Genomic DNA, 24,176 nt, shown 5'->3' on the forward strand with positions numbered 1-24,176 from the left:
GTGAATTAGGTATAATATTTACTTTGAAGTTAATATTTTTGGGATTGTGGAATGGATTAATTCAATTTACATTATTTCTTATGGGAAGATTCAGTTCGGTTTATGAATCGTCTCCGGGAATGGATTAAATTTGTAAGTTGAGGTACCACTGTACATGGAATATTCTTAAGATCAGATTCTAAATATGCATAATAAAATAACAACGTCCTGCCATACCTTCCTCTCTAGTAAGTGCAGAATAAGCCTAGTGAAGAGTAGAGGTGCCATAAATACAGCCAGAGAACACTTTCAGAGGTCCACGCATCATAAACGTCCTTCCACTGCATATAAGAAATATTTGTAAGTCGATGTTTTCAAGAGGCAATTGGATAGATTACTACGTGAAGTGCTCAACCAACTGGGTGTAATGGACATATTGGCCTGCAGGCTGCCACAAGCCCAGTGAAGGAAGTTACGAGACAGAGCTAGGCTTGGCTGGTAGAGCAACTCTTGAAACTTACTACAGACCTTTATTTTCGTGCAAATTTACATGGATACGAGGTTTATCTCAGATCCTCCCATACTCCACTCTGGATCACACCAGATCCTTGTCCTTAAAGCCTGTTAGTTTTTTGGATGTTTCTCTGGCACCAGCGCCAATATACCAGAACTACTGAGGGTCGGCTCAGAGAAGATCGATTGATTTATATTTTAACTGAGCAAAGGGAGTTGATTAAGACTTGTAAACTTTTACAGCATACTGGTTTAATGGTTTACACTTTATTAATATTATATGCCACAATGCTTTGCAATATGCCTGACTACTTTCATAATTTGAGTAAAATAAGTTACATCACTCTCTTTTAGTATTCTAAATCTACTATTGTTACACAATACTGATGATGACACTACATATATTTTGCAATGATAATAATGTGCATTGAGCATACATTATGAGAAAACAGTGAATGGCTGGAGAGTGCAACAAATGCGATACACAATGACTATCTAGAAAATGTGCCATTTAATAAAACTGACAGAGACGCAGGTTTGCATTTCAAAATTTGCTTTTATTCCTTCTTAGCAATAATGTGAAAATGTGAAAATAAATGTTTCTATCATTTGACTTGAAATTTGTCTATAATAATATCATCTCTTCAGAAAATAGAAAAATCATCAGTGGTTATGATGGACCGGTGGCACATTGAGGTGTCCGAACAAACGGGAACTCACGAAGACGGTGAAGTTGTCGGAGACAAAATTCCTTACAATATAGTCAACAATTACTTCAGTATAGGCGTGGTAAGTAATGTGACGCCGCTCACACCCATCTTAATAAAGTATACAGTTTACAGTATTTTACTTTATTTTATTTTATTTATTTATATATACAAGAGTTCTTACATTCTTGTACAGCCACTAGTATGCGTAGCATTTCGGGCAATTACAGATGTAATTACTTATTACAGGTGTGGGGGCAGGAAGGTTTTTTTTTACTATTTAACTACAGATAAAAAGTATTCTTTTGCCCTTTTCATATTTAAAATTTTTATAAAAATATACAATAAACCCCCTGATCTGTATGATAGATGATGTGCATAAGAGATGCTGATGTGACCATCAGCATTCTTCATAGACATCTACATCCTTTATGCATGGTGGCATCCCGCATGCATGTTGGCATCTCTCATGCATGTTGGCATCCCTCATGCACGTTGGGGATGATAATGTGCATGAGGGATGCTGATATCATATCCCTCATGCACATCAGCGTCGCTCGTACACATCAGCATCCCTTGTACAGGAGTGGCCCTTGGATAGACATTGTATGAGGAGCTTATGCTATGCTTTCTAACTTCAGAATCTCATAAATATGTGAATGGTGAAATATTAAAGATTTATTAATATTAAAGAGTCACAGGATCTGCACAGTCCCGTGACGGCACCAGGAGAAGTGGGAAACCCACCTAAGGGATGAGGTCATTCCGACCACACCCAGGGGCACCCACTCCAAGAAGACCCGATGGGGTGCAGGGGTAGAAGCCTGTCCAGCCAGCCCCGAGCTTCCAAGAGGAGCCACCCAATGCCACCACAGGCCGGAAAACATGACTCAAAATGCCCACGAATTGTGAGACGGAGCGTGGGTAAACAGAGACAGCCTCACCCTCATTGCTTGTTAACGGGGCGACCCGCAAAGGGGCTGGCCCCCCCCCTCCTCTGAGAAGTCATCAAGCAAGCAGAGCGAGCATTATGCCAACCAGACAAAGAGGGGCCCCAGAGGAGGCACCAGCACAGAAGCAGGCAGCAAAGGCCCCTCCTCGACGAGCTGAAGCTGGAGCCCCAGCACGACCACCAAAACCAGTGCCAAGCCACAAGAAGAAAAGGAGGAAAACACAAAGGGCCTCCCGAACCTCCACAGGGGAAACCCGAGAGGGAGAAAAACCTCTGGAATGCAACCGAAGAACCCGGGGAAAGCCCAAACCACCAAATTTGCCAGCGGAAAACACACCAGGAAAGGAAGGGCAAGATACATGACCCTGATCAAATCCCTGGCAAAAATTGCCAGAAAATGGATGAAAAACTGAGGGCCGAAGGCATGGGAGCCAGCAGAGCATACAGGGCACAGACACTGGGCCCAAAACCAGGGCCCAGACCCCAAACACAGAAAACACAAGACCGGATGAAAAAACAAACGCCCCAAATGTTCACAGAGGAACAAACAGGGCAGGAAGCCCCTAAAGAAAAAATAAAACTGAGAGACTGCAACAGGAGGATAAAAAACTCCCGACAGAGGCGAAAAAATGCCCCCAAAACTCAAGCTCACATGCCCAGCAGTCACATGTAAACAAACTGCAATGCTGCCCTGGTGGCCAGGTGGGAAAGTGCCCACCAAAAAGCAAAATGGCCACCAAAACAAAAGGAGAATCGTCCTACGAAAAGTGGAAATCACGCCATCAAATGGGGGAACAAAGCAGATGGGAAGGAGGAATGAAAAAAACCCGCCCAGAAGGCACGCGGCCCAAGCAGGGGCCCTCGTGCCCTAAACCAGCAAGAACACTTCTTACCCAAGGCCAGACAGACCACTAAACCCCAGCTAGCCCCAAGGGCAAGGTAACTGCCGAGCAGCAGGAACCCCTACGGAAGTGAAGCCCGAGAGCATCAGGGAAGATAACCCTAGAACCCATGGGTAGTATTCACAGGGCGCTTAGGAAAGGAAGCCCTAAGTGCATGCAGTCCTCAGTACACTATGTTACTCCTGGCCAATGCACCACAAACAGCAGGAAACACCACAAGGGCATAAAATCCAGCAAGAATCTGTGGCCAGAGTTGACATTCGCACTGAGTGCTTCAGCCACTAACTGAGGTGTGAGTAGCCGAAGCATAGGTCTGGGGCTCCCCCTTTCCCCTCCCAAGAAAAGGAGGGCTGCGCGGACAAGCGGCGTGGCGGCAGTGAGTGACGATTGCTTGTTAGCTTGTTTCCTTTGTTTTCCTTTAGGGAGTTCTGTTTCTCTAAGTTTTTTTTTTTTTTTTTTTTTTTCAATTTCCTACCATGTGGGGTTTGTTTTGAGATGCCTACCTTTCTGAATGCCTATCTGCAGTCGATGGCAGACAAGCAATACCCCCTAAATACAAGGGGGTCTCCTTAAGCCTTTGCTCCCTGTACCTCTCTGAGGGAGAGCCAGGTTCCGGCTCTGGTCCCCAGTAGGCAGGACTCCATTGACTGAAGACTAATAATAGCATATATCAGTCCTATAGCTCCAGGGAGCTGAAGGGGCTCCCCACAGACAAATTCTACTTTCTAATTGTCCATTATTTACCTGAATTTACCTAAGGACCACTGATACTAGTGGCCTCGATGAGAACAGGAAGCCAGCAGCTTGTCAAAGGTTCTTATGTCAGTATATACAATGATCCACATACAGTAATTACAAAAAGTATTATCTAAACAGGAGGATAGGTTGTTCAAGAAGCACATCAATAAACTGGAAAAGGTGCAAAAATATGCAGATAAATTTCTAGAACTGAAAAACAGAGCTATGAGGAAAGGCTAAAGGTGTTAAATATACTAAGAGAGAAGAAAAAAGAGGTGATATGATCATTACATACAGAATAGTAACAGGAATCAACAAAATTGACAAAGAAGAATTTTTTAAACCTGCATCTTCAAGAAATTAAGGTTATAGACTCAAGGTGAGGAAATACAGCTGCCAAAAAAAACAGCGTTGAATGTAATGAAACGCCCTTTTCTGGGTGAGACCCGGAGGTTCCCGGAGCTTATCCAGGCTGATATGCTAATGTCAGACTTTGGCATCAGTCACGTGTATGGAGTTATATGGGCCTACTGGGGACCACGAGCCAGAACTTGGCCCCCTCAGAGAGGCATGGGGAGCAATGGCCTATAGAAACCCCCATGTGGTTGGAAACATTCTATGTCTGCCATTGACCAGGTCAGGCACCCAGAAAAGTAAGCATCCCAAAACAAACCCCTATTCTGGTAAAATTTGCTACCAAAAGCCAAACAAGTGGATAGAACTCCCCAAAAAGAAACAAGCAAACGAGCATGACGTCACATGTCGCCACGCCGCTGTCTGGGCAGCTCCCCCCTTCCTGGGAGGGGGAAGGGGGAGCCCAAGACCCCTCATGCCAGCTATCCACTCATCTGTTCTGAGGCTGGATGTCAAAACTCGCGAAAAACCGCCGACCGGGGGGAGGGAGGAATGCCGGGGAGCCTCCGGGTCTTACCCAGAAAATGGCGATTCATTACATTCAACGCTGATTTTCTGGGGGGAGTTCCTTTGGCTCTCCGGAGCTAACTACCCACAGAGGAAAAAGATAGGGACTTACTTGGGAGGCGGTTGCTGCTCACTCCTCAACTCAAAGTCGAGACAACTGGCTGCAACCGCCGACCTAAAGCGACACAGACCCGAATAGGCCCAGGAACATTCACGAAATACCGAGCAGTCAGGACCCTGTTCGACCGCCAAAATCCCCGAGCCCGAATGTCAGCCCAGGACATATTGCCAAACATGGCAGCAAGAGCAGCGAACTTGCGAACGTCATGAGCCCGGGGATAGACCGCAGGCTGGCTAGCCTTAACAATCCTGCAGATGACCCGGAAGACCCGCACCCACTAACAGGGAAGAAGGGAAACCAGATCAACCCAAAGCACGTCCCCAGATACAGAAGCTGTGGTGTGCAAATAACGGCGGAGGGCCGCAACAGGACACAAAACATGATGCACCCCCAGCCTGACCAACCAAGCTTCAACAACCCAAGGACCCCTCCGGAAAGAAGCAGTCTCATTCTTCGCCAGAAAAGGAGGAGACGGCTGCAGACAGACAAACTGATCTCCACTACCAAAAGAGCAGAAACCTCTGCGCCAGAGGAGAGCATGAAGCTCACCGACCCGACCCCCAGAGGCCAATGCCAACAGAAAAAGAGCCTTCGAGAAGCAATCCTGAACTGAAGGGCTACAACAAACCAAGAAGAAGAAAGAAAAAAAGAGCACCCTGTCCAACGACCAGGACGGCTCAGGCGGCGCATGAGCAGGCCGGAGGTGAAACAACACACGAGACAGCTTGCGAAACGGCGCAGACATAACGTCGATACCGAAAGCAAGCTGAAGCGACTCCGTCAGCGCTGCGCGATACGAGGCGACAGTGTTAGACATAAGAAGACAGTACTGGAACAACTAAGAGAGAAAGGAGAACACAACCCTAACAGACAGCGAAGCACAACGATGAAGACCCTAAAAGAAGCGGAAGGACCGCCAGGAAACTTCATACTGCCGCCTAGAAGCCTGCAGGAGGGACACTAACAAGGAAGCCACCTGATCACCATAGAGATGATGATAAACTTGAGTCAAAATACCACACACGAAGACACGAGGAGAAGATCGAACCAGCCATGTGACTCACTTGTCCGATCTGCTGAAACAGGCGGAACCGCAGAAAAACCTCCGCGTTCAGACACCGAGCAAGCAGCACCTGAAACCACGGCAGAGCCGGCCACCACAGGGCCAAGAGGACAACTCTCCCCTAGTAAGTCTCCAAGCGAGTCATGACCTGGAGCAACAGCTGAACTGGGGAAAAGAGGTACAGGAACCCCCACCTCCACCAGTCCTGCTGAAAGGCATCGACCCCGATGGCCTCGCAGTCGGGGAAGGGCGCCACATATATGGGAAGGCACCTCGACCATGCCGACGCAAAGAGGTTCACCTCGGGGCGCCCGAACGTCTGGCAAAGCCAAAGGAAGGAGTCGGGATCGACCGGCAACTCCATGGAAAAGGGAACGAAATGAGACAGGCCAATGGTCAGGACATTGGACACTCCCTGTACGTTAACAGCCAGGAGAGCTAAAGCCCGAAAACTCGGCAGACGTCACCCGAAGCGACCAGCGCCAAAGAGCCAAGGACTGCATCGAACCCCTCCGCTTCGTGCAATGAACCACTGGGGAGCAGTCCGAATGGAGCCGGATCGTCGTTCTGCGGGGATGACTCGAACCCTCCGCAGCGCAAACCACACCGCCACGAACTCCCGCACCGTGCTGAGGGCCCGACGGAAGGATGGACCCCACACTATCCCTGGCCAGCCTGACGAGCACTGGTCACAAAGCCCCAACCGAGAGACGATGCGTTCGTGAACACATCGAGCAAGGGCTCGGGCAGGCGCCAAGGCTCCGAACCCCGAAAAACCCGAAGAGGACCCAGATCGCGAGAGAGGCGGAAGGGATGTCCCCGAAGGAACCAGAACAGCCAACGAAACCAAACCTGACCCGGCGGGTAGACCATCATCGCGAAGTTTAGGATCCCGCACAGACCCTCGAGCAACCACCGGGTGACCCGGGAGCCCCCCAGAAACAGGCACATGCGAGACCGCTGCCGCAGGAGAGTCTCCGAAGGAAGAGACAAGGAAGCAGTCTGAGAGTCCCACACAAGACCCAGTCAGGTCCGAACCTGGGAGAGAACCAAATGGGACTTCCTACAATTCACCGTGAACTCGAACCCGGCGAGCTGGGAAAGAACCAAATCCCTGGCTAGCAGACAAGAGGACTGGCTGGGAGCCCAAACCAGCCAGTCATCGAGGTAGTCCAACAATCGAACACCTAAGAGACGCAGACGGGCCACAATGACCCGGGTAAGGCACATGAACATGTGAGGTGCCAGGTTCAACTCAAACGGGAAACAACGAAAGCAGTAACCTTAACACCCCACAACAAAACAGAGCCAGTCCCTGAACCTCGGATGAATCAGGACGTGCCAATAGGCGCCCCGAAGGTCCAGGAACACCATCAAAGAACCCGGCTCCAACAGGAGCCGAACCTAGGACAGCGTAGTCATCCGAAAGGAGGGGCAATGAACCCACAGGTTCAGACGGGATAAGTCCAGAATGAACTGCAGGTCCGCACAGTCCCGCTTCGATACTGCGAACAGACGGGAAACCCATCTGAGGGACATCATTATTTCAACCACGCCCAAGCGCACTCACTCCAAGATGACCCAACAGAGCGCAGGGAAAGAGGCCTGCCCCGCCAGCCCCGAACCCCCTGAAGGAGGAGGGGCCACCCAACGCCTCCGCAGGCCGAAGGACCCAAACAACTCGAAACGTCCACAAATCGTGGGACCAGGCATGAGCAAACAGTGCCAGCCTCCCCCCCATCGCCCTGTCAACGGGGCGAACCACAAAATGGTTGGCGCCCCTTACGAGACCCAGAACCTTGCACATAGCGAACACCACGCCGGCCAGACGAAGGCGGGACTGAAGGCGAGGCCGGACTCGAACCTGGCACCAGTGGCCTACTACCACAAGCAGAACCCCGAGCCCTGGCACGACCCCCCCAGGAAGGCCATCCCAGGGCCCCCGGAGAACCAACAAGTCAGACATAGGACGACAAGTAGCTGAAGCAGTCTGTATATACTGCGCCACAGCTGAATCCTTAAAAAGCAGAGTACAAAAAGGTGAAGACATCCTAAGAGCCAGGGCCAAGGCTGATTCCAGAGCGGAAGCAAACACCACCTGCCTACATGCGAGCCGGGGAGCATAAAACAGGGAAACCGCATCCCGCAAGATCGGCACAAAAAGCTTCAACAAGGCAGCCGACGAGCGAGCCGCTAAGCCTAAGGCACCGGACCCAGGAACAGCCCCAAGCATCCCTACATCCTCCACAAGCCAGTCCGAAGACAGCTCCAGGAGAGAAAAGAAACGCATGGCCGAAGCCAAAAGGCCACGGGCGCGCAAGTCCTCAGCAACCTGCGTCACCGAAAGGGAAGGGACCTGCACATGGAGCTGTAGCATGCCAACATCCCAGGAAAGGGCCGGGGCAAACAAACACTCATTGAGGTGCTCAAGATCGCCCCCCAGGAAAACCTGAACCACCGTCGAAGCCTCGCGCCACTCAAGCATGCGGGAACGACAGACGGAATGCCAAGCCTCCAAAGCAAACACAGGATAGTCCGCCAGCCAGGATGACTCCGGAACCTCAAAACGAACTCAGAAAGGGAACGACGGTTCAAACCTGAATGAAGACAGATCCATAAGCGAGGCATAAGTCATACACCAAAGGACAAGCAATGCAGAATCCTCTACAAGACAAAAACAAAAAGAAAAACAAAAAAAACCCCGCAAGAGGACAATGTACCCCAAGGAACAGAGCCAGCTGCTTTGAATGGTGAAAACAAGCTGTGCAGCACCTTGTGCCCTGTACCAGTGCAAACCGCCTCTTACCTTGAGGTAAACAAGGGAGACAAAACACCCAGGCAACCAAAGGGCGGCTGAAAAACCGAGCAGTTAAACAACCCAACAGAGGCAGGACCCAAGGAACTTGTGGAAGGGAACCCCAAGCCCTAAGGGCAGTACTTACAGGGCACCTAGGGAAAGTAACCCTAGGCGCATGCAGCCCGAGTACTGAAGAATAACACCCGGGTCTCGCACCCCTGGAAGACAGCCCCCACACTCGAAGCACAGTGCTGAAAAACCACTGGAGCCAGAGCACGCGACCTCTGCCTCTAGCATCAGCCTTAGAACTGACAGGTGGATAGCCGGTGCGAGGGGGGGAGCTTTTTGGGGAGTACTATCCACTTGTTCGGCTTTTGGTAGCAAATTTTACCAGAATTGGGGTTTGTTTTGGGATGCTTACCTTTCTGGGTGCCTAACCCGGGCGATGGCAGACATACTGTAGAATGCTTCCAACCACATGGGGTTTCTATAGGCCATTCTCTGAGGGGGCCCGGGTTCTGGCTCATGGTCCCTGGTAGGCCCACAGAACTCCATACACATGACTGATGCCAAAGTCTAACATTAGTGTATCAGCCTGGATAAACTCCGGGGAGTCGAAGGGGCTCCCCCCTCCCCCCAGAAAACAATAAAAAATTTTCTTTAGCAAACAGTGGTAGATGGTTGGAACAAGTTAAGTGAAAAGGTGGTGGATGCCAAAGCCATCAGTAGTTTCAAAGCATCATATGGCAAAACATATTGGGGAGATGGGACCCCACGAGTAATTACCTAAGTGTTGTACCTAAAGTACACCTAAGATGAGTGTAGTTCTCATCCTGTAACTAAACTTAGGTAATTACATAAAGGTGCCAAAGAAATATAGGAAAGTTTTCATTTGCAAACAGTTATAGAGGATTGAAACAAGTTCAGCGAGAAGCCTGTGAAGGCCAAAACCATCCGCAATTTCAAGGCATCATATGACAAAGATTACTAGGCAGATGGGACACTATGAGCTTAGCTTTCATCCTCTAACTAGGCTTAGGTACAGTGTAATTATGAGGAATGCTGATCAGCGTACATATGCACAAGGGATGCTGATACCAGCATTCCTAGTACACATTATCCCTCATACATATGCACAAGGGATGCCAATGTGCATGAGGTGTGTACATGAAAAATCTCATACAAACTGAATTTTTTTTAATGTAACTTAACCCCCTAACTGCGTTGCCTCCAAATGTGACACCCCCGCAGTGCGCAGGAAATAAATTCTCTGGAAAAAATTCTTTTTTCTTTTTAAAGTGTCAAAAACCCTTCCCTGAGTATGGGTATGTAAAAAAAAAATTCGAAATTGTACTTACTTTGGGTGCTATGGGGTCCGGAAGTTGGGGCGTGACGTCATCATTCCCCGTGCGCCCGTGGTGTAAGCTCTCGGAGGCGGTGGGGCGCTCGGGGCGGGGCGCGCGAGTTGCCGCGAATATATTTTTGTTCATTTATTGCGCACATTTCCCAATACATTTTCATTGTTTTTATGTGCCAATCCAATGTATAATGAACACGTACACTATAATATCGCAGTACAACATCCGTACTGTCCGTAGACACTGTGTTACGTGCATCACAAACAAGTTCACTTATCCTGCACAATTTCCAATGTATCATGCCAAATAAATTTATATTTACACTTTATATACACACTGTACAGTATCACACACTATATACACACACCATAAATACACTCAGTACTCCGCGAGTGTGTGATATGCTGCGAAACAGCCAACGGGGCAGAGTGGCACCTTGCACTCCACGCACCAGGTGCTGATACATCTTCGTTTCTGTTCTCTGCGGGTAGTGTTCCTGCATACTATACAGGCACGTTTACCCTTCTCCCGTGATGCTGTGCCTGGCATATACTCGAGCATATGTACTCTGAAGTTCTCATTACCCCTCAATCTGTCTGGAGCTGCATGTGGCATTGTTGCTTGCACTCCGCGCGGTACAACAGAACCCTCCTTGCCATACTTTACTAGCAGCTGTGACACAACACCAGCACTGAATGTACGTATAGACGGTCTCCTGCCAGATTTTACTAAGTACATATTGAAGCAGTTGAGCACTGCAACATCCATGAGGTGGAAGAAGAACTTTTTAGTCAACTTCACAGACTTGCGCACGCACTCCACTCCACCAAGCATCATGTCACACTTATCGACGAGGCGCATGTTTACGTTATAGTCTATGACACAGTCTGGCTTATACACGGTGTTGCGTGTCTGAAAGTGGACTTTCCCACTGTCCAACATGGCACCGGTGTGAATCGTACTCAGCATATTCACCTCGCGTCTGTCCTTCCACCGCACTGACAGCGTATTGTCACACTTGCGCAGCTGGCACTCACCCACGGCTATAGCTATACCGAACACTGGCATTTCCTTCCTGTGGCTCTTCACAGTGCCACATACGCCAGTGTTGTGGGCAAGGAGGTATCTGGTCAATAAGGGGCTGGTGTAATAGTTGTCGGTGTACAGTACATGCCCCTTGTTCAGCAACGGTTCCATCAGGGTTTTTACAACACTGCCAGAGAACCCGTGTTCATCTTGAGCCGGTATGTCGACGTCTGTACCAGAATATAATATCATGTCCAAGACAATACCAGTCTCACAGTCGCATAGCACAAAAAACTTCAGTCCAAATCGGTGCCGCTTTGATGGAATGTACTGCTTGAATGCCAGTCGCCCCTTGAACAGTACAAGCGACTCGTCAATAACCACATTCTGTCCAGGTACAAAATAATCCCTGAACTTCCCTCTCATGTCACTGAACATCTTCCGTACTTTCCACAGTCTGTCGTGTCTGTCCTCATTTGCATTATTCTCGAAATGCAGGCACCTGAGAATCAAGAGATACCTATCACGCGACATGTACTGGTTGAACACAGGCGATGGAACAAGGCTGTCTTTGCTCCAATAATCCTGGATGACAGCTTTCTCAGAGTGCTTCATTATCATACAGAGTGCCAGAAACACGTACATTTCGTCGATTGTCGTGTCCTTCCATCGTGTGAGCCGTGAGGCAGGTAAAATGCCTTCGTCTATGAGGCTGTGAGCGAACCTGTTTGTCTCAGTCACAAGATGCGTCATGAATATATTGTCAAAATATGCCTGAAAATATTCCATGTCTGCCATATCATCACCAGTATATGGGAATAATGGTGTAACACCAAAATCGCTATCATCAAATGTTGGTATTTGAGGGACAAATGTGGTGCAATCCTCCCACACAAGTACACCAGGGGGTTTGGTGTTGGCGCCAACACCACGGCCAACACCACCACGAGCACCAAAACTACGGCTACGTCGTCCGCTGCTTCTGCTGGAGCTGCGTGAGGGTATGCTAGGCGCTGAGGCAGATTTACGTACTGTAGACCTACCACGAATAAATGATGTTGAGGGGCCACTGTCGTTGTCCACATGCTGTGAGGCACGCTGCCGCCTGCCGCGGCGTGTTGCTGAGGTAGCAAAACCCCGCCTGGTAACACCACCACTGCTCGTACTCGGGTCGTCCACACTACTCGTATCTGAGCCAATGTCACTGAAGCCCGAGAAAGATTCGTCACATGTACTATCACTGAATAAACTACTAGCGTCTGGGGACATACATGATGGTGGTGATGATAACGGTGTTGACCCAGGGCGGCGAGGCAGGCCGGGCGAGGCACGAGTACCCCACACACTCGCCACATCTTCCAATTCTGTCTCTTCCTCACTCGTATCAGATCTCTGAGTTAGGTCTTTATCTGGATCATAGTCCAGGTCATCATCCAGAGCACCGTCATCATACAAAATATCGCGTATTTCCTCCTCAGAGAGTCGTTTTCCATGACCGCGGGTCACCGTGGAGCGGGAGCTCGTAGAGGATGCGTCAGACATGGTTGCTGCCGTGAAACTGAGGCTCCCCACGGCCGCAGGGCATGCTGGGATTTTTTTTTAAGATGGCGGACGATCACTGGGGCCCCCACCCACCCATACCATACCCGCGTCACCGCGCGCCAGTTTTGAATGGAACGTGAAAAATCAAAATACCTGGAGGCGCGTTGCGCAAACCAGACGCGAGCCTGCAGGCGCGTTGCGCAGTTTAAGGGTTAATGAAAGAACATAATCCCAAAAGTACAGTACATAAAATATAAAAAAACGTGACGTCAAAGAATGGTATTTTGTGTACAAAGCTGTTCTGGGCCCAGACACAGGAGAGCTGGAATGATGCAAGAAAACTGAGGTAATGCAGCAGGTGTGGCAATACAGCCAAACAAACACACGGGTAGGAAAAAAACCACTCGCAAAAACACCATCTTGTGTTCCTTGAACCTCTTACTATATCTCATACAGTGGAACCTCGAGTGATGAGCGACTCCAGTTACGAGCATTTCGAGTAACGAGCAAGCCACTCGCAGAAAATATGTCTCGACTGACGGGCTTTCGCTTGATTAACGAGTGTTCCCGCTGGTTCTCGGACACCTCCGACGACAGTTTTGTTGTTGTTTCACAAGACGAGTATTCCACATGACGAGTTCGGTGCCGGAACGGATTAAACTCATTAATCGAGGCGCCACTGTACATGCAAAACCCCTTTCCCTCACTTTTAAAGTTTTGTCCTTTCCAAAGCCATTTAAGTTATATGAATACATAATATCAAGGGTATACTGTATATGTTATATACAAATGTGAAATGTTGCTCAACTGTTTCTATTAGTGTATGAATTACATACACCATTTGCACTCTTTCCATGAACACATTTATTATTAGTTGTTTTTATAATATTACGATTCCTACGCAAAACTATTTTGTAATTAGCAATGGGATTGTTTTTCAAACTGGACATCTCGGTCTGTTTCAAAATACTTCATATTTTCTCTTTGACCTGAGAAGAATCTGATCATTTGGGCCTCTACTTCTTTCTTATTTTAAGCTTCCACACTTGCAGGATGCAGCCATTTGTGTCAAGTTTCATCTCGAACGAGAGAGAAATCCTGAGAAATTTAACAGTAGAATGAAAAATAAATTATGGTATTTTGAATATGCCACATCTGAAACATTTGCTGCCTCATGTAAAAATCTTCATGAAGATATTGACATTATGGTGAGTATAGAATATGCATTACTCTGCATATTCAAGTTTATTCTGAATTTTATTGATTTAAAATACCATAGACAATATACGTGTCCACTGCCAGTTTAATTATAATTATTACAGCCATTTATAATGACCCATATAAATTGGATTCAAATATTATATTGTTGAGATGTTGCTAGTAAATTGTGTGGTCAATGCTTTGTTATTATAGCGGAAACATTAACAAAACTCCTTTATGTTGGCCGAATAAGCATACTACAAATAATTTTTGTTTGCTTTGCAATTTTGAGATTGGAATAACTGAAATGAGAACCATTCAGTGAGGTTAATGCAAAATCAAGGCAGTCTAAGTTATCAAGTTCATTATGGTCAAAACTAAATTACCAAATTATATCACACAAAAAGATTGAAAATGAAATGCAACATTTACAGAGCATTTTTATCTCAATTTTGTCGTGGTGTCTCATTTAAAGTGTACATCATACACAAGTACTAAAAAATGCCAGTGTGAGCCAGAATGTTTATTTAGCATGGCATTTGTTTTGTGTCGAGAGGAGAAAAAATGGTGTGGATTCAGAAGTGCTACAACACATTGAAATTTAATTTGCAAGAGTGTAAATATCACCAGGAAGGAGTGTTGCAATGGTTTGGTAAGAGAACCCAGGAGAATATGTGTATAATACACTCTTCCTTTCAACACTTGTTCTCATGAGATGTTCTTTTTGAATTGTGTTATTGTATCTTGTGCATTTTAGTCACCAGCTTTATTTTATTTTATTGTTACATAATGTATTATATTTATCTCCAGATTTTTCTCTCCTATGCATCAATAAACACTTGATACATGAAACAGTTCTGTGTATAACACCAGCATCTCTGTGGCAGTGTGATGGAGTGTCTCTGGATTTATCAAATGGACCTTCATTACAAGGCATTGCTGTGTTGAATATACCATACACTCATGGTGGCTCCAACATGTGGGGTGACAACACACTCAAAAAGAGACATAAAACTTGTAAAAGTAAGAAGAAAAAAGACAGAGAAAGAGAACTTTCAACATCTTCCTTCACTTCTGCTGATCTCACCACTGCAATTCAAGGTAATTTAGTATGTAATCTGTAATTACTCAAGTGTAGTAACAGGATCAGAGCTACATTTATAGTATCCCATCTTCTCAATTATCTGTCCTATGACACTTTTAAATTACTGATGGTTGTGGCATCAACCATCTTCTAACTTATGGGGACCTGAAGCACCAATATCAGTGAAAAATATTAAAAAAAAATAAGAATATATTTAAAATACAGTAAAACACATCTAAAAATGTTAGAGCAATGTGGTAACACTTTGCTACAAAAAGTATGTCATTATTATATGGTATATTGTGCTAATTTTCTATAACCCTATTGGGTTATAGGGTTTTCTATAACCCTATTGGGTTATACGGTTATAGGGTTTTCTATAACCCTATTGGGTTATACGGTTATAGGGTTTTCTATAACCCTATTGGGTTTTACGGTTATAGGGTTTTCTATAACCCTATTGGGTTATAGAAAAGTTATCAAGCAGGTATCAAGCAGGGTTGATCAGGGCAGTCTGCATACTCTAAAATATTTATATAAACCTCGTATGTTTTATTTTACTGGTACAGTACATGTAAATTTATTATATGCATTTTTTAATGCTTGCTGGCAACTCTCAACTCATCCAGAGCTCTGAATGTCGAGGAGGATATCAGTGACTCGCAGGTCACTGAACAGAGCAAACCAGTGGTGTTAAGTGTCTGCACTCGAGTTTTTTAGTAGCGATATGTTCTACATCACCTCTTGTCACACCTCACATTCAAAAATCCCTTCTCTTCAAGACGCTCTAAATGGTAATTGAAAGCATCACATGCAAGACAGTTTAGTTCATCACAGAAAGTCTGTCATGACAATTCCAGCTAGCCACTGCATGCTGCTGCCCCCAGCAGCGTGGAACAAGCCACGTTGCTCGTTGCTAACCACCTTGTGTCGTTGCTGACTCACCACATGTCCAGGGCATAGCAGGAACACCAAGAGGCATCAGTAATGTTGCCATAGCAGGAACACCAAGAGGCATCAGTGATGTTGCCATAGCAGGAACACCACGAGACAGACATCAGTGACATTGCCATAGCAGGAACATCATGAGACATCAGTGACATTACCATAGCAGGAACACCACGAGACATTAGTGATATTGCCATAGCAGGAACATCGTGAGACATCAGTGACGTTGCCATAGCAGGAACACCATGAGACATCAGTGATGTTGCCATAGCAGGAACACCATGAGATTTCAGTGAATTTGCCATAGCAGGAATACCACATGACATCAGTGACATTGCCATAGCAGAACATCATGGGACATCAGTAAAGTTGCCATAGCAGGAACATCACAAGACATTGATGTCATGGTAGCAGGATCATCTGAGAAAGCTTTCTATTAATGTAATTTGTCATTAAATATAAAACCTTGTAATAAGCGTTATTAATACAGTATGTTCATATTTAATTTCATAAAAATAGCAATGTACCCAAAATTGTGTCTTGGGAAAAGTAGGGGGAGGGGGGGGGGGGGGGGAGGGTTCCAAAATCTTTGTCCTGGAAATTGCATATTATATAATCTTGAGGTTATCTTGAGATGATTTCGGGGCTTTAGTGTCCCCGCGGCCCGGTCCTCGACCAGGCCTCCACCCCCAGGAAGCAGCCCGTGACAGCTGACTAACACCCAGATACCTATTTTACTGCTAGGTAACAGGAGCATAGGGTGAAAGAAACTCTGCCCATTGTTTCTCGCCGGCGCCCGGGATCGAACCCGGGACCACAGGATCGCAAGTCCAGTGTGCTGTCCGCTCGGCCGACCGGCTCCTCAGACCGGTCCTCCTCCTCCTAATGCAGACATTCTCAATACAGTATTTGAGGATGTAGCCTACCAATAATAATCATTATAATACATGTGAAGCTGGAAGAAAATCTAGGCAACATTTACCTCATCTACTGGTGAACACAATTATTGAGATCATTTTACTCAAAAATGTGATTGTACATACTGTACTGTATCTAATAACTTTGAGTTTTGTTATTTATAAACAAATTTTCATTCATTTTACATGCAGTATTATATTCTTCATATATATGCACTACAATATGGAAAGAGCAAATTAAAATATGTGAATTATACCTTGAATTACAGATTTTCAACGGTGCAGTTGTTTAGCAAAATGATGGGTCTCGATAAACAATAAATTTTTTAGCAACTTAATGTTGTAATGTAATAATATCCTTCCAAATGTTACTTTAGACTGTTCTATTAAATTCAATATTTAAAAAACTTCAGTAATTATTCCATATTTTTGGATTTTTAAATGTTGCCATTTTTTCTTCCCCAGTTTCCTTGGGCTGGAGGTTCATCTTATAGGTTAGATTTTGTAAATAAAATCTAATAGAAAGTTCTTGAATGGACGTCCAGTGAAGTTCTTGAATGGTACAAATAAGAATGAATGCGATTCGGGCCCCTTCAGTTATTCCAACCATCTACAAATTTGCTTGCAAAAGAGAACTCTCATACATTTGGCACCGTTGTTTCTTTAGCTTGAATCTGTGACCTCTTGTTCTTGAAGCTGCAGGTTTAGAAAATTCCTCCTCGTTAGTTGATGATTACCATTCCTATTTTGTATATGGTGATCATATTGCCTCTTTTTCATTCTATCATCCAACTTTGGCATATTTAATGCTTCATAGGTGAATGCATATAAAGTATATGCATGTATTCATATATTATATAAAGATATATGTGTGTGTGTGTGTATAATGTACAGTGGCACCTCTATTAACGAGTTAATCCGTTCTGGCACCGAGCTCGTTATGTGGAAAACTCGTCTTAAGAAACAAATTTTCCCATTTAAAATAAAGGAAATAAATTTAATCCGTTCCACTCCCAAAAACATCCATACTTATATGACATTTTTTTATGTAAATATAATACTGCACATGTAATTATAAATGTTTTGTTATACTGTTTTAATATTTACTTTACCTTATGAAGAGTCGTTGCTGGCTTGAGAGAGACAATGGGGAGGTGGGAAGGAGGAGAGGGGTTATGGTGTGGAAGGAGAATCCACCTCTGAGTCAGGCAGCCTCTCTCTTCTTGGGAATTTCATCTCACTGGGACCGGGTTGTGGTTCACTATCACTGGCTCTTCTTTTCTCTACTTTTGCAAAGAACGTATCTATTGACAATTGCTTTTGTCTTTGTTTTAGGATGTCCCTAAAATGAGACAGCAAATTGTCATTAAACATGTTCACACATCGGGTTGTCACTGCTTGATCAGGGTGATGTTTTTCTAAGAATGCGGTCACCTTTTCAAACATTCCCAACACTTTCCTGATCTCACTTGAAGAGGCAGCAGCATCCTCCCCTACCTCCTCCTCCCCTGATGAGAGCTCTTGTGCCTCCTCTTGATTAAGCTCCTTCTAAAGTTCCAGGAGTTCCTCAGTGGTTAGTTCCTCACTGTGCTCCTCCACTAACTCCTGCACATCAACAGCATCCAACTCCAGACCCAAAGTTTGCCCCAGAGCAACAATATCATCCAATAGATGCACTTCCGGGTCTTCCACAGGTGCAGATGCAGATGCAAGTGCAGGACCGAAACCTTCGAAGTCTCGCTCAGGGACACCCTCAGGCCACAGGTTACGCCATGCAGAGTTTAGGGTCCTCCGTGTCACTCCTTCCCAGGCCTTATTGCTCAAATGTAAGGCACCCAGGATATTGAAGTGGTTCTTCCAGAATTCTTTGAGGGTCAGCTCTATATTGTCTATCACATTAACACACCTCTCCAACATGGCCTTCATGTAGAGTTTCTTAAAGTTTGCAATGACTTTCTGGTCCATAGGTTGGAGGAGTGAAGTGGTATTGGGAGGTAGGAACTTGATGGTGATGAACTGATTTTCAAGATACAATTCTTCTCGCATCTGTGGAGGATGTGCAGTAGCATTATCGAGCACAAGCAAGGCCTTGAGTGGCAACTGCTTCTCTTCAAGATATTTCCTCACTGAAGGGCCAAAAACATCACTGACCCATTCAGTGAAGAATATCCTCGTGACCCAGGATTTCTTACTGGACGTCCACATCACATTCAGTCGCGCCTTATACACTTTACATGCCTTGAACACGCGTGGATTTTCTGAGTGGTAGACTAGCAGCGGCTTGACCTTGCAATTGCCACTTGCATTGGTGCAGAGCACGAGAGTAAGCCGATCCTTCATCGGTTTGTGGCCAGGCAAAGATTGTTCCTCCTGTATGATGTAGGTCTTCTTCATCATTTTCTTCCAAAACAGGCCAGTCTCGTCACAATTAAAAACTTGTTGGGGCAAGAACTCCTCTCTAGCAACAAATTCCTGGAACTCTGATACAAATTTCTCGGCAGCAGCTTTATCAGAGCTGGCAGCCTCCCCATGTCGCACAACACTGGATACCGCTTCTCTTCCTAAATTTCTCAAACCATCCATGGTTTGCCTTAAATATCTCCTCCTCTTCAGACGACGCACATGGTGTCTTCCTAACAAGGTCCACATACAATTTCTTGGGCTTTGCACAAACAAGAGCTTCAGGCACACTATCGCCATGTAATTGCCTTTCATTCATCCAGACCAGCAGTAGCTTTTCAACCTCTTTTAGGATTTTTGGACGTTTCTTGTTAACCTTGGTAACTCCTTTAGCCACCTTAAGCATCTTAAATTGTTCCTTCCTCTTCAGAATGGTACAAATCGTTGATGAGGACCTGCCATACTCCGTGACGAGATCAGTCACACGCACACGACACTCGTGCTTTGCTATGATTTCCTTCTTCACTTCCACGGTAATTGTCGCTGTCTTCCCCTTCCCAACACTGTCTTAAGCAAGCAGCTTCTTTGGCGACATCGTGCGTTACAAATTGCAGTCACAAAACCACACAAAAAAAAAACAGAGAAAAGCGCAAATAAATCCAGAGGGATGCTTGTCATGTGCGATACAACAACACTGGCGTCGGAGGCGTCCGAGAATTTGCGAGAACCCGCGAGACGCTAGGCATCACCATGTGGTTTTGCTCGTTAATAGAGATGAAGCTTGTCAATAGAGACAAATTTGCTGCGAGTGGCTTGCTCGTTACTGGAAATGCTCGTAAATAGAGTCGCTCGTTAATCGAGGTGCCACTGTATATGCAGAAGGCCTGTCAAGCCACTACATATTGCAGCTACAAAGAAAGACACCAACATGGCATCAAGACCCCTGCCACCCAATGCAACACCAATGCAGGAGATGGGACACAAGGCCAAAAAAGGCCAGGGCATAAGCAGCCATGGTGACATTCATGTACACTACCCAAACATGCTCTTTGCCTCAAGTATAAAGCCCACTAATATGTACAGGAGCACAGCCAGGATGATAGGCACATCTTTACTATGCACAAGTGCCTCACCTTGAGATTGTTCCCAAGATCATTGTTTCAGAATCCAACATACTAATTTAATTGGTTAGTTAATTGGATATGACCCACATTTATAGAGGAAGAGTTTTGAAAATCTTGGGGCCCCTTGATGTTAATGGAATTGTCTCAGCATACCCATTCCACCTCTACCTTTCCATGAGGCTGTTTTGCATTTCCTGCAATGCCTCTAAGTCTTATAGGGATTTATTTCCATGTGCAGATTTGGAACGTCTTGCGTCAATGATATTGGCGCACTTCAATTATCCTACGTTGTACAATATGGTATCAATTTGTTCACAATAGAATTCCCTACAGAGGTATCAGCATATAAAGTCCAAAATCCATGCACCTCCCTCCCCAACAGCAAAAGTGAAAGTCAGCCGAGCATTAGTCGTGAGCTAGCACTCATTTGCACACCCGCTACACCTGCACACAAATGTGTATAATTTTTTAGTTTGATAACGTCAATTTTCTTGTTAGGCTGTTCATTTTGGTATCGATATGTATGCAATAGAATGCTCTACAGGGAAAAAAAAGGCTGTACTTACCACCCAAAAATGATGTTTGTAGACGATGAGTTGAAAATTAGGCTGAACCACTCCACCTGCTCCAGAAAATTGTTTCTTGAAGTTGCTCAACCAATGTTTTATAGGTGGAGTGGATGGTGGGTAAGCATTACCGCTTATCCACCCAGTATGTCCTCTTGCGATGGTACAAGCCGGAGCATGGTGCAGCACACAGTGCCACATTACACAACTTGCACTTATATTTGGTGTCCTTCTTTTTACCCTTTCTGAAGCAAACACGACTCTTCAGGCCTTTCTGGATGCAAAATAGGAATGATTCATTTTGCTAATCAGACGTCCTGGTCTATCAACAATACGAAGGTTTCTCCTAACAGTAGCACCAGAAAGAATAATCTAACTCATCTTCTGAGTCAGATGATGAATTGTAATGTTGAGGTGAAGATGGGAATAGTGGCCGCCACACACCTGATGGTCCGAGTGTAGTAAACTGTAAAAATCCCAGAGGTGTGATTGGTACTGGTACAGTCAAGCCTGGTGTTCCAGTAAAACTGTCTACAAATGGTAGTGTGTTGTCAGTTGACCAGTCTTCACCAGAATGTTTACGTTTCCTACATGCGGTGTGTTCATGTGTGCCTGTGGAGGTACCTGTGGGCTCAAAATCAGCACTCCCCTCACTTTCAAGTTCACCCCTTACCTGCTGTTTCAGTTTCAACGAACTCACTATCTACATCACTGTCACTTTCATCACTTTCATCTTCAAAATCAGAAAAATTGCCAACTATAGCCTGTATTTTTTGGGGGAGGGGGGGGGTTAGTTTCACAGCCCTGTGTTTTTGACAAACCTTGATACCACATGGCCCCTAACAGAAAATGGGAAGACATTTGCGCAAACTTTAAAACGTCTTCCAAAATGATCAGATAAAAAATGTAATTTTAACAAATATATTACAATCAGACGTCGTAGACATCCTTCCCGAACGAAAGTGTTAATAACAGATGAGGAATACAGGGATAGTACTGGATATGGGGATAAAATGTAGGGGGGTTATAGGTGGAAGTTGCAAACAAAAAATAACACACACAGGGAAATACCCATATGCAGTGAGGGCAGCAAGCAAGTGGAAGGAACTGGTAGTGCAGCTGATGGATGTCACTTCTCTTCACAGTTTAGAAAGTAGGTGTGATAAAGTACAGCACTAGAACTCTGACAGTGCTGTACCGTCTGGTACCCATTAGCAAGGAGGCTGACCCAAAGTCCTGTATCTTGTTCCCAGGAAACAGCTAGGTAAACACAGCATTTTCAAGATGATTTCACATTTCAATGTTGACCACAAAATTAAGACAATATTCCTTAGATTTTGTCAAGCTTTCATGCTCATTATGTTTTAGGTCTTATTTCTATTTCATCTAAACAGATATTGGTGATAAATTAATTGAAGTAATTGGACTTGAAAATTGCCTCCATATGGGTCAAGTAAGAACAGGGCTTCGTGGATCAGGGCGTCGCCTGGCTCAATGCTCTTCTGTTGTCATTAGAACAAGGAAGAAGTTTCCCATGCAGATTGATGGTGAACCTTGGTGTCAGCCACCATGCACTGTAAGTTTATTTTCAGCTACAATTTTTTTATTTGTATAAAATTCTGCCATTGTATTGAATATTGTATATTTTGAAGCATTCAGCATATCAAAAAATATACATTAATAAACTTACAAAAGCCAAGCAAAATTCATAAGCGTCATACAGTTTCTACAATCTGCCTTTGAAGATCTTTTCTAGGAGGAGCCCCTTCAGCTCCCTGGAGCTATCCAAGCTGATATGAATGTATTAGACCTTGGTATCAATCGAGCAAATGAAGTTCTAGGCCTACCAGAGACCATGAGCCAGAACCTGGCCCCCTCAGAAAGGCACAAGGAGTAATGGCCTATAGAAAACCCCATGTGGTTGGAAGCATTCTATATCTAGGTGCCAACGACTGGGTCAGGCACCCAGAAAGGTAAGCGCCTCAAAACAAATCCTTATTCTGGTGAAAAGATTACTACTGAAGGCCGAACTGTTGGACAGAACTCCCGAAATGAAAACGAGCAAACGAACGTGACGTCACTATCATCGTGCCACTGTCTGCTCAACTCCCCCTCCCCAGGAGGGGTAACCCTCAGATTCCCATGCCAGCTATCCACACCCCAGTTCTGTGGCTGATGTGATTCTTGGCAGTTGTGCTACTTTGGTTCTGAATCTTCTCAGTGTTGTGCCTTGTGGTGTGGTCCTGTCTGGTGGTGTGAGAGCCAGGATTAATTTCCCAAGTACTCAGGCTGCATGTGCCTAGGGTTACCTTCCCTAGGTGCCCTGTAAGTACTGCCCTTGGGGCTTGGGGTTACCTTCCATAAGTCACCTTGGGGTCTACCGCCGCTGTGGTTTTTGCTGCTCGGTGATTGCCCGCCCTTGGAGTCGGCTGAGGTTTTCCTTGCACCCATGTTTGCCTCTGGGTAGGACCCGGACTATAACCAAATCTGGGTCTGGGTAGGTCCCTATAACCAAAACACCTAAAACGTTTTTGTTATAGGGACTCGGACTTGGGGTGTTTGTCGCTTCGACTTTGGTTTTGTCTGCGCCCCCTTGTTCTTCCCCTTCTGTTGTTCGTCCTTGTCTTCCCCCCCTACTTCCAGCTCTGAAATGTCTGAGAGTTTCAGAGTTGGGGCAGGGTTTAGTTTGTGTTGAAACTCGGGCAGTTTCGGGGGATGCCCTTTCCAGTGGGGCGACGGAGGCATTCGAACCTGTTCCTCCAGCCGGTGCTTCTGGTTCTGATCAGTGGGCCCCCCTTCATTCATGCTTTTCCAGCAGCTTCTGCCTTTTCTTTTTGAGGCACTCGGCCCTGGGTCCTGATGTGAAAGTTCCCGGGGCGGGGAAAGAGTTGACTTGGGAGGCTTGGATCCCGTTAGACCCCGCTTGGGTTTTGGTACCCTTCTGAGCAGGGCTTGTTCTTACAGGGGGTGGGATTTTCTTATCCTCCCTCCAGGTTTAAGTTTGATATAGCATCGACCCCTACCCGGATTCGGTTCAGTGTTCCATTGGGTACTTTGGTCCCGTCCTTCTGGAGGCTTTCGGCCTTTCACATCCCACCTCATTAGGTGCAGAAGGCCCTTGCGGCTTACCTCCTACACGACTCGGATTACGCCTCCATAATGTATCCTTCCTCATTTGTTTTTGGTTTTTCTTTTCCTTATTGGGTTAGTTATGAGGTTCTGCAGGCGTCCTGGCTGGCGGGCTGTCCTGTTTTTTCGTTGGAGGCATGGCGTACGTTCTACTATTCCTGTATGCTTGAGTAGTGGGAGGCTCTTACA

At 45.7% G+C, this 24,176-nt stretch overlaps 1 protein-coding gene across 1 annotated transcript in view; it reads left to right on the plus strand.

Moving 5' to 3' along the window:
- Dgk (diacyl glycerol kinase 1) overlaps window positions 1-24,176 on the plus strand; it is a 222,674-nt gene that overhangs the window by 192,170 nt on the left and 6,328 nt on the right. The window contains 4 exon segments of the mRNA XM_069318563.1: window positions 1,141-1,281; window positions 13,672-13,827; window positions 14,707-14,920; window positions 22,253-22,434. Of these exon segments, the coding sequence (XP_069174664.1) occupies window positions 1,141-1,281; window positions 13,672-13,827; window positions 14,707-14,920; window positions 22,253-22,434 (693 nt within the window).

Source organism: Procambarus clarkii, chromosome 90, assembly GCF_040958095.1.
Source record: "Procambarus clarkii isolate CNS0578487 chromosome 90, FALCON_Pclarkii_2.0, whole genome shotgun sequence".
NCBI classification, from domain to species: Eukaryota; Metazoa; Arthropoda; class Malacostraca; order Decapoda; family Cambaridae; genus Procambarus; species Procambarus clarkii.